This window comes from Orcinus orca, chromosome 19 (assembly GCF_937001465.1).
Source record: "Orcinus orca chromosome 19, mOrcOrc1.1, whole genome shotgun sequence".
Classification (NCBI taxonomy): Eukaryota; Metazoa; Chordata; class Mammalia; order Artiodactyla; family Delphinidae; genus Orcinus; species Orcinus orca.
In genome coordinates, this window is record NC_064577.1 from 35,516,502 (window position 1) to 35,528,627 (window position 12,126).

A 12,126-nucleotide genomic window follows, 5' to 3' on the forward strand; every position below is an offset into this window, starting at 1 on the left:
TTCATCCTATCTGTAATTCAAATAGCCGGTCACATTTAATCCACCTCAAATTCTCTTCATTTCTAAAGCTCTCTCTGAAAATGCCTGTCTACACGGATATACTTTCTTAACCCACCAGAGTACTGACTAAGCTATATCTAATAAGGTTAGTTTTTTTAGAGTTTCATGAGTACAAGTTTTATGTTCCCTAATGGGGGACGTAAAAGCTATGTCACATAATTTTGTCATCCACTCAGCTCAAGAATATTAAATGCATTTTAAGCCTTTAGTCAACAGCATGTTCACTGTAGCATCTGGCTAAGGGTAAAAGGTAATGCCTGCTGCCCAATGGCGGTCAAGTGATGGGATATACCTTTGCTTGAAATCGGCGGATATCTGTTACTTTTGGCTTTCGCTGCCTTTTTCTCTCCATATGGAACTGTTTGTTTTTGTTAATTGGAGATGGAGAAAGTGAATGAGATCTGGAGGGTGGCTTTCTATGCATGGCAAGTCCTACAACACAAGAGAGACATGTACCATCAATTTCTGACAGTCAGAAATGTTAAGTGGGCACCAAACAGTTGACTGCTACCAAATCCAAAGAGACTATGGATGTGCTAAATGTACTCTCTCCTATAACTAATTTCTGTTTGTTTATATGTTTAATCACACCAAGCAAACGGACTAATGCACATAATGTGTACTCAAAATGTCTCAAAGAAGTACTAAGGTTCTATATTCAATTTTGGGTTGAAAATGGTGCAACATGTGGAATGCCTGCTGCACACTCATGGTGGTGGAGGAGAAAAAGCCATCTGAGCTGTATGTCTGTTATCCTTTTACCTATCTAGGTCCTGAGGAGGGGGCTGTAAGTACATATACACATCCTTATAAAGCAGAATGCTTATACGCAAAGGTTACTGTAGCTTAGCAGTTTTAAGCAGTCCTGTTCTTCCCTACGTAGCCATCTAGCCCTCCTAATTCCATACTGCCTAAGAGATCTAACGAATTACTTCCCTCCACAAACCTTTTTATGTTCCACCGTTTATAAATATGCTCAGGAATCTGCTAATTGTGAGGAGGGGGACTCCATGCCTTTTTGGAAAAGCAAATAATTCAATATAGCTCTAAGGTCAAGGAAATTTATTTGATACCCTTCTAAATAAATTTTCCCAGAAAATTAAAATGTCCGTGAGCTTTTTTCTCTTCACTCTCTTTTAATTCAAATCTTTCAAATTAATTTAAAACTTAAAGATGTTAAGTTAACCTGACTTGCACAATCTATTTTAAATGTTTTAATAACACTTTTATTATGTCCACAATGTATTCTTCTTTAGAAACTGAAGAGCCAATAAAAATAACGTTTTAACTTATAATGTGTTTTTAAGATGGGATACAATGTTCATGTCAGGAAAACATGTAGGCTACTGGATGATGGTTCCTAGAGATTACCTGAGTCAAATTTAAGGGAAGACAGATGAAATAATCAAGAGCACGAAAAAGTACTCTTGGAGTAAACAAAACAAAAAACAAAACTGAAAAGTTAAGGAAATTTTGGATGAGAAATGGATTGCTTCTAGAGAAACAAGGGATGACCAAAGTCGATAGAAGTGAATGGAAAACGTGCAAAGTTTTAGTTGGTGGAAGACAGGATAATTATTTGAACAAGCAGTAGGAAACATCTGCAAGGATGTGGCAAACCAGAAACTGTCATGCATTGCTGATATGAGTACAAACTGGTGCGATCACTTTGGAGGGGAATTTGGCAATGGTGGAAAAGTGTAAACTCCTCAGTCTAGCAATTCTAGTAGATATAGATCCTAGAGAAACTTCTGCACATATTTACGGGTTGTTCATTGCAGAACTGTTTGCAGTTATGAAATCTGAAAACAATCTATATGTCCTGCAATGGTGGGGGGGACATATATATAAATAAAAATACATACTTATACAAATGGGGTACACTGTATGAACTCAGTTATGCAGTAGTTAAAATGAAGAACTGGAAGTATCAACATAGATTTTTTAAAACAATGTTAACAGAAAAAAAGTTGCAGAATAATATATATCTGTATATTAAAAAAACATAAAACAATAGTATATTTAGACAAGTAACAATGCTATTAAAGTATAAAGACAGGGATGAGACGGTCCAGTTCAAGATGGCAAAATAGAGGCTCCTGAACTCACCTCCTCCCACAGACACTGAAACCTACACTAAATATGGAATAATTCCCTCTGAAAGGAATCCAGACACTAGCTGAGTGACATGAGAAAAAACCCACATCAAAAAGGGTTGTGGCACAGCTTAATCTACTAGGAGCCATTAAGAATGAAGAAAATGGTTTGGACAAACACAAAGATTTGAGAGCCAACCAAGAGCTAGGGATGGGCTGAATGATAAGAGTCATCTCCTATGCAAGACTACTCCTTCGAGACTGGGAGAGTGGCTGTTTTATCTAATGCACAGAAACCAACACAGTCAGGAAAACAAAGAAACAGAAGAATATGTTCCAAACAAAAGAACAAGATAAAACTCAACAAACAGATTTTGATGAACTGGATAAAGGATTTACTTGATAAAGAGTTCAAAATAATGGGCATAAAGATGCTCACTGAGGTCAGGAGAACAATGAGAATTTCAACAAAGTGAGAATTTTAACGAAGAGAAAATATAAGAAAGTACCAAACATAAAAAAATATTTTTAAAAAAATATTTTAAGTACCAAACAAATCACAGAGCTAAAGAATACAATAATGGAGGTTGAGAGTCTGCCTGCCAATGCAGGGGACACAGGTTCGAGACCTGGTCCCAGAGGATCCCACATGCCATGGAACAGCTAGGCCTGTGCACCACAGCTGCTGGGCCTGCGCTCTGGAGCCCATGTGCCTGGAGCCTGTGCTCTGCAGTGGGAGAAGCCACCGCAGTGAGAAGCCCACGCACCGCAATGAAGCATAGCCCTTGCTCACCACAACTAGAGAAAACCTGCGTGCAGCGACAAAGACCCAACGCAGCCAAAAATAAGTAAATAAATTAAAAAACCAAAAATGAATACAATAATGGAGTTCAACAGCAGACTAGGTGAAGCGAGAGAAAGCATCAGCCAACTTAGGGCAATGGAATTCATCCAAACAGAAGAGCAAAAAGAAAAAACAATGAGAAAAAGTGAAGAAGACTTAAAGGACTCCATCAAGTGGACCAATATTCACATTATAGGGATCCCAGAAGGAGAAGGGAGAAAGTGGCAGAAAGCTTATACAAAGAAATAATGGCTGAAAACTCCCCTAATCTGGGGAAAGAAACAAGACATTCAGATCCAAGAAGCCCAGAAACTTTAAAATAAGATAAATCCAAAGAGACCCACACTGAGACATATTATAATTAAACTTGTCAAATTTAATTTGAGAGACTCTTAAAAGCAGTAAAAGAAAAGCAACTTGTTACGTACAAGGAAACACCTATAAGACTATCAGTAGATTTTTCATCAGAAACTTTGCAGGCCAGAAGAGAACAGCTAAATATATTCAATCTGCTGAAAGAAAAACTGCAACCAAAAATACTCTACCCAGCAAAGCTGTCCTTCAGAATTGAAGGAGAGATAAAGAGCTTTCCAGACAAGCAAAAGCTGAATGAATAAGGAGTTCATCAACATTAGTACAGCCTTACAAAAAATTTTAAAGGGACTTTTTTTTTTTTGGCTGCACTGCACCGTGCGGCTTGTGGGTTCTCAGTTCCCCAAGCAGGGATTGAACCCAGGCCATGGCAGTGAAAGTCTGGAATCCTAAACACTAGGCCACTCTGTTAAAGGGACTTTTTCAAGTTGCAATAAAAGGGTGCTAATTAGTAACAAGAAAACATATAGAAATGTATAAATCTCATTGGTAAAGATAAGTAATTATTTAAATTCAGAATACTCTAATGTTATGATGGTGGTAAGTCATATACCAAATCTGGTATGAAGACTGACAAACAAAAATAGTAAAAATAACTATAACTACAATAATTTGTTAATGGATACACAAGGAAAAAGAATGTAAAATGTGGCATCAAAAACATAAAATGAAGGGAAAGTAAAAATGTAGAACTTTAATATGTGTTTCAACTTATCATCTTAAAATATGCTGTTATAAATATGTTTTATATAAGCCTTATGGTAACCACAAAGCAGAAACTTAGATACACAAAACAAAGAGAAAAATCTAAGCTACTATTAGGGAAAATCCTCAAGTCACAAAGGAAGACAGCAAGAAAAGAAGAAAGGAACAAAGGAATTACAAAGCAGCCAGAAAACAATTAACAAAATGACATTTAGACCATATCAATCAGTAAATAATTACTTGAAATGTAAATGGACTAAATTCTCCAATCAAAACACACTGAGTAGCTGAATGGATTAAAAATTTAAAAAGACCCAACTATGCTGCCTACAAGAGACTCCATCTTTTAAGAACACACACGGACTAACAGTGAAGGGGTGGGAAAAGATATTCCATACAAATGGAAACCTAAAGAAAGCTGGTGTAGTAGCTATACTTCTAACAGACAAAATAGACTTTAAGACAAAAACTATAATGAGAGACAAATAAGATCATTATACAATAATAAAAGGGTCAATTCATAAAGAGAATATAATTTTATGTAAGTTTTTTGCACCTAACATAGGAGTATCTAAATATATAAAGCAAATATTAACAGACCCAAAGGGAGAAATAATAATAGAGAAATAGTAGGGGACTTAGATTCCCCACTTTCAGCAGTGGATAGATCACCCAGACAGATCAATATGGAAATACTGGACTTAAATTACATGTTAGTCCAGATAACTTAACAGACATTTACAGAAAACTCTTATGCCAAAGCAGGAGAATAACCATTCTTCTCCAACGCACATGAAACATTCTCTGGGATAGATCATATGTTAGGCCACAAAACAAGTCTTTGAAAATTCTAAATGACTGAAATCGCATCAAGCATCTTTTCTGACCATGATAGTATGAAACTAGAAATCAATTACAAGAAGAAAATGGGAAATTCACAAATACATGGAGATTAAGCAATATCATACTAGCCAACCAGTGGGTCAAAGAAATCAAAAGAGAAATTTTTAAAATCTTAAGAAAAATGAAAATGGAAATACAATATACCAAAACTTACGGGATGCAGCAAAAACAGTTGTAAGAGGAAGTTCATAACAATAAATGCCTACATTAAAAAGATATGACACCTAAAGTCAAGCACCAAAATAAACAGGTGGAACTATATCAAAGTAAAATTCTGCACCACAAAAGAAACGATCAAAGAAATGAAAAAAACCACCTACAGAATGGAAAAAAAAATTGCAAATCAGATCTCTGGTAAGGGGTTACTATATAAAATATAAAGAATGCTTACAACTCAATAGCAAAAAACCAAGTAATTCAATTTAAAAATGGATAAAAGACCTGAAGAGACATTTTTCCAAAGAAGATATACAAATGGCCAACAGGTACATGACAAGGTGCTCAACAGCACTAATCATTAGGGAAATGTAAATTAAAACTACAATGAGATGTCATCTCACGCCTGTTAGAATGGCTATCATCAAAAAGAAGTAACAAGTGTTGGCAAGGATGTGGAGTAAAGGAAACCACTGTGCACTGCTGGTGGGATTATAAATTGGTACAGCCATTATGGAAAACAGTATGGAAGGTCCTCAAATAATTGAAAATAGAATTACCATATGATCCATCAATTTAATCTCTGGGAATATATACAAGGGAAACAAAAACACTATGTTGAAGAGGTATCTGTTTCCCCATGTTCAAAGCAGCATTATTTACAATAACCTAGACATGGAACAATAGTAAATGTCCACTGACAGATGAATGGATAAAGATGATGTGGTATATACATACAATGAAATGTTATTCAGTCATAAGAAGGAAGGAAATTCCACCATTTGTGACAACATGGATGGACCTTGATTCCATTTTGCTAAGTAAAATAGACAGAAAGACAAATACTGTATGAAATCACCTGTATGTGTAACTGAAAGAAAAAAAAAAAAGAAACCAAACTCACTTAAATGTGGAAATCTTAAATTAAAAAAAAAAAGCCAAACTCATATAAAAAGAGATCAGATTTGTGGTTACTAGAGGCACGGGGTAAAGGGTGGGGGAACTGGTCAAAAGGTACAAACTTCCAGTTGTAAAATAAGTACTAGGGATATAATGCACAGCATGATGACTATAGTTAACCCTGCTGTGATGGTGTATTTGAAAGTTAAGAGAGTAGATACTAAGAGTTCTCATCACAAGTGAAATATTTTTTTTTTTTGTATCTACATGAGAAAACGGATGTTCTCCCACAGGAGTGAAAGTTCTGAACCCCATGACAGGCTCCCGAGCCTGGGGGTTTGGCAACAGGAGGAGGAGCTCTCAGAGAATCTGGCTTTGAAGGCCAGTGGGGTTTGATCACAGGAATCCCACAGGACTGGGGAAAACAGAAACTCCACCCTTGGAGGGTGCACACAAGGTCTTGCGTGCACCAGGTCCCAAGAAAAAAAGCAGTGATCTCATAAGAGACTGGGCCAGACCTATCTGCTAGTATTGGAGGGTCTCCTGTGGAGGCAGGGGGTGGCTGTGGTTCACTTCAGGGACAAAGACACAGGTGGCGGTACTTCTGGGAAGTACTCATCGGCATGACCCCTCCTGGAGGCTGCCATTTTCTTACCAGGACCTGGCCCTACCCAACAGCCTGTGAGCTGGCTGTGTGCTGGGATGTCTCAGGCCAAATGGCCCACAGGGCAGGAACACAGCCCCACCCACCAGCAGGCAGGCTGCTTAGAGTCTTCCTGAGCACACAGCTGCCCAGTTAACACACCCCTTGATACAGCCCAGCCCACCAGAGGGACAAGACACAGCTCTACCCACCAGCGGGCAGGAACCAGTCCCTCCCACCAGGAAGCCTGCACAAGCCTCTTAGACAGCCTCATCCACCAGGGGGCAGACAGCAAAAGCAAGAAAAGCCTCTACCCTGCAGCCTGCAGAATGGAAACCTCAATCACAGAAAAGTTAAACAAAATGAGACAGCAGAAGAATATGTCCCAGATGAAGGAACAAGATAAAACCCAAGAACAATTATGTGAAGTGGAGATAGGCAATCTATGCAAAAAAGAATTCAGAGTAATGATAGTAAAGATGATCTAAGATCTCAGAAAAAGAATAGAAACACAGATCGAGAAGATACAAAAAATGTTTAACAAAGACCTAGAACAGGGGCTTCCCTGGTGGCGCAGTGGTTGAGAGTCCGCCTGCCGATGCAGGGGACACGGGTTCGTGCCCTGGTCCGGGAGGATCCCACATGCCGTGGAGTGGCTGGGCCCGTGAGCTGTGGCCGCTGAGCCTGCGCGAGCCTGTACTCCGCAACGGGAGAGGCCACAGCAGTGAGCGGCCCGTGTACCGCAAAACAAAACAAAACAAAAAGCAAACAAACAAACAAAAAAGACCTAGAACTAAAGAACAGAGATAAATACAATACAATAACTGAAATGAAAAATACACTAGAAAGAATCAATTGCAGAATAACGAATAACTGAGCTGGAGGACAGAATGGTGGAAATCACTGCCAAGGAACAGAATAAAGAAAAAAGAATGAAAAGAGATGAGGACAGTCTAAGAGACATCTGGGGCATTAAATGCACCAACATTCACATTATACGAGTCCCAGAAGGAGAAGAGAGAGGGAAAGGACCTGAGAAAATACTGTAAGAGATAACAGATGAAAACTTCCCTAACACAGGAAAGGAAACAGTCACCCAAGTCCAGGAAGCGTGGAGAGTCCCAGGCAGGATAAACCCAAGGAGGAACACAATGAGACACACAGTAATCAAACTGACAAAAATTAAAGACAAAGAAAAAATACTAAAAGCAACAAGTAACATACAAGGGAACTCCCATAAGGTTATCAGCTGATCTCTCAGCAGAATCTCTGCAGGCCATAAGGGAGTGGCATGATATATTTAAAGTGATGGGGAAAAAGTCAAGATGGTGGTGTGGGAAGACATGGAATTAGCATCTCCCCACAACTAGGGTGCCTGCCGGCTGCTGGTGAGAGACTCTGACCCCCAAGGAGACGGGAGGAACCCCAGAGTGAACCAGTAGGATGTATGGGAACCGAGGGGGGAGGAGAACTGGAGGCCAAGATTGGCGCCCCTGAGGCTGGGGAGATCAGGAGAGGCAGGTGGGAGGGACTCTCTGGGAAGAGCGGGAGAGGAGCAGAGGGTGATCGCCTGGCCCACTCGGGCCGGGGAGCTTGCTGACCTGCCAAGCCAGTTCTCCCTGCTCCAAAGCCCCATCCAGGCTGTGTGGGTCCTGGAGGCATAGGAGGGAGGCCGGGGAGATCAGGAGTGGCAGGCGGGAGGGGCTATCCAGGAGGAGTGGGAAAGGAGCGGAGCACGATTGCCCTGCCAACTGGGGCCCAGGGAGCCTGCTAAGCTCCCAGGCTGCCCCCTGCAATCCAAAGCCCCCTCCTCCAGGCCATGTGGGTCCTTGGGGGCATAGGAAGGAGGCCGGGGAAATCAGGAGAGGCAGGTTGGAGGGGGCCTCCAGGAGGAGCAGGAGAGGAGCAGAGGGCAATTGCCCTGCACACTAGGGCAGAGGGAGCCTGTTGAGCTCCCAGGCCAGTCCCCTGCCCTCCAAGGCCCCCTCTTACCCCACCTCCAGCCACATTGGTCCTGGGGGCATAGGAGGGAGGCCCAGGAGATCAGGAGAGGAAGGTGGGAGGGGCCCTCCCAGGCCCCAGACCAGAGGAGCAGAAGAGGAGAGGAGGGCATTTGCCCTGCCCACTTGAGCCCAGGAAGCCTGCTGGGCTCCCAGGTGAGGTCCCCTGCCCTCTGAGACCAGGGGTGGGAGGCACACCTGGGCCCCTTCTGTTCCTTGACCCTAAGCCCCACCCCCCACAGCCCCCAGGGCCTTTTCCATCCCTGTGGGTCCTGAGCATTGGCCCTGCCTACCGCACAAATCTCCCTTGCTTAGGCCTCCCTCTCCATAGCCAAGGGCTCCCCCACCCAGCCCTTTTTATTTTTCTTTCCCTCCTCTTTTTTATGATTGTGGTACTGATGTACTTTCCGGTTGTTGATTCATCTACATTTTTATTTTTACACTCTTTTTAACGTATCTGTTAGTTTCCTAGTCTAATTTTATTTTTTTACATTGTTATTGTTCTATTTTTTACTTTTGCTGCCCCACGCGGCTTGCAGGATCTTGATTTGTGAGCTCTGCAGTTGGAGCTCCAAGTCCGAACCACTGGACTAACAGAGAACCTCAGACCCCAGGTAATATTTATTGGAAGTGAGGTCTCACAGAGTTCCTCACCTCATCAGCACCAAGACCCAGCTCTGCCCAACAGCCTACAAACTCCAATGTTGGAAGCCTCATGCCAAACAACCAGTAAAACAGGAACACAATCCCACTCATTAAAAAACAAAAAAAGAAACAGCAAAAAATGTCACAGATGAAGGAACAAGGTAAAAACCTACAAAGCCAAATAAATGTAGAGGAAATAGACAATCTACCTGAAAAAGAATTCAGAGCAATGACAGTGAAGATGATCCAGAATCTCGGAAACAGAAAGGAAGCACGGATTGAGAAAATACAAGAAATGTTTAACAAAGATCTAGAAGAACTAAAGAACAAACAAACAGAGATGAACAATACAATAACTGAAATGAAAAATACACTAGAAGGAATCAATAACAGAATAACGGAGGAAGAAAAATGAGTAAGTGAGCTGGAAGACAAAATGGTGGAAATAACTGCCGAGGAGCAGAATAAAGAAAAAAGAATGAGGGCTTCCCTGGTGGTGCAGTGGTTAAGAATCTGCCTGCCAATGCAAGGGACACAGGTTCGAGCCCTGGCCTGGGAAGATCCCCCATGCCGAGGAGCAACTAAGCCTGTGTGCCACAACTGCTGAGCCTGAGCTCTAGAGACTGCAAGCCACAACTACTGAAGCCTGTGCACCTAGAGCCCATGCTCCACAACAAGAGAAGCTACAACAATGAGAAGCCCTCACACTGCGATGAAGAGTAGCCCCTGCTCACCGCAACTAGAGAAAGCCTGCACACAGCAATGAAGACCCAACACAGCCATAAATAAATAAATGTATTAAAAAAAGAAAAAAAGAATGAAAAATACTGACAATCTCAGAGACCTCTGGGACAACATTAAACACACCAACATTCGAATTATTGGGGTCCCAGAAGAAGAAGAGAAAAAGAAAGGGTCTGAGAAAATATTTGAAGAGATTATAGTGGAAAACTTCCCTAACATGGGAAAGTAAATAGTCACCCAAGTCCAGGAAGCACAGAGAGTCCCATACAGGATAAACCCTAGGAAAAACACATCAAGACACATATTAATCAAACTAACAAAAATTAAATTCAAAGAAAAAATATTAAAAGCAAGGGAAAAACAAAAATAACATACAAAGGAATCCCCATAAGGTTATCAGCTGATTTTTCAGTGGAAACTCTGCAGGCCAAAAGGGAGTGGCAGAATATACTTAAAGTTATGAAAGAGAAGAACCTACAACCAAGATTACTCTACCCAGCAAGGACCTCATTCAGATTCGATGGAGAAGCCAAAGGCTTTTCAGACAAACAAAAGCTAAGAATTCAGCACCACCAAACCAGCTTTAGAACAAATGCTAAAGAAACTTCTCTAAGCAGGAAACACAATAGAAGAAGACCCACAAAAACAAACCAAAAACAATTAAGAAAATGATAATACGAACATACATATTGATAATAACCTTAAATGTAAATGGATTAAATGCCCCAACCAAAAGACACAGACTGGCTAAATGGATACAAAAACATGACCCATATATATGCTGTCTACAAGAGAGCCACTTCAGAGCTAGGGACACATACAGATTGAAAGTGAAGGGATGGAAAAAGATATTCCATGCAAATGGAAATCAAAAGAAAGCTGGAGTAGCAATACTTGTATCAAATAAAATAGCCTTTAAAATAAAGACTGTTACAAGAGATAAAGAGGGACACTACATAATGATCAAATGATCAATCCAAGAAGATATAACAATTATAAATGTTTAGGCACCCAGCATAGGAGCACCTCAATACATAAGGCAAAGGCTAACAACCATGAAAGGAGAAATCGACAGTAACACAATAATAGTATGGGACTTTAACACCCCACTTACACCAATGGACAGATCATCCAAACAGAAAATAAGTAAACACAAGCTTTAAATGACACAATAGACCAGACAGATCTGATATTTACAGAACATTCCACCCAAAAGTGGAAGAATATACTTTCTTCTCAAGTGCATATGGAACACTCTCCAGGATGGGTCACAAATCAAGCCTCGGAAAATTTAAGAAAATTGAAATCGTATCAAGCATCTTTTCTGACCACAACGCTATGAAACTGGAAATCAATTACAGGAAAAAAAATTGTAAAACACCCCAAATACATGGAGGCTAAACAGTGCACTTACTAAATAACCAAGAGATCACTGAGGAAATCAAAGAAGAAACTTAAAAATACATAGAAAAAAATGACAACGAAAACATGGTGACCCAAAACTTATGGGACGCAGCAAAAGCAGTTCTAAGAGGGAAGTTTACAGCTATTCAATCTCACCTCAAGAAATAAGAAAAACCTCAAATAATCTAACCCTACACTTAAAACAACTAGAGAAAGAAGAACAAAGAAAACCCAAAGCCAGTAGAGGGAAAGAAATCATAAAGATCAGAACAGAAATAAATGAAATAGAAACAAAGAAAACAATAGCAAAGATCAATAAAATGAAAAGCTGGTTCTTTGAGAAGATAAACAAAATTGTTAAAGCCTTAGCCAGACTCATCAAGAAAAAAAGGGAGAGGATGCAAATCAATAAAATTAGAAATGAAAAAGAAGAAATCACAACTGATACTGCAGAAATACAAAGGATTGTAAGAGACTACTACAAACAACTATATGCCAATAAAATGGACAACCATGAAGAAATGGACAAATTCTTGGAAAGGTTCAATTTTCCAGGACTGAACCAGGAAGAATTAGAAAATATAAACAGACCTATCACAAGTAATGAAACTGAAACCTTAATTAAAAATCTTTCAACAAACAGAAGTCCAGGAC

At 40.2% G+C, this 12,126-nt stretch overlaps 1 protein-coding gene across 5 annotated transcripts in view; it reads right to left on the reverse strand.

Moving 5' to 3' along the window:
• CEP95 (centrosomal protein 95) overlaps positions 1-12,126 on the reverse strand; it is a 59,598-nt gene that overhangs the window by 8,208 nt on the left and 39,264 nt on the right. For all 5 annotated transcript variants that reach the window (XM_049702159.1, XM_033438871.2, XM_012535050.3 and 2 more), the window contains one exon: positions 353-492. In XM_049702159.1, the coding sequence (XP_049558116.1) occupies positions 353-492 (140 nt within the window). The remainder of the gene's footprint in view (positions 1-352; positions 493-12,126) is intronic.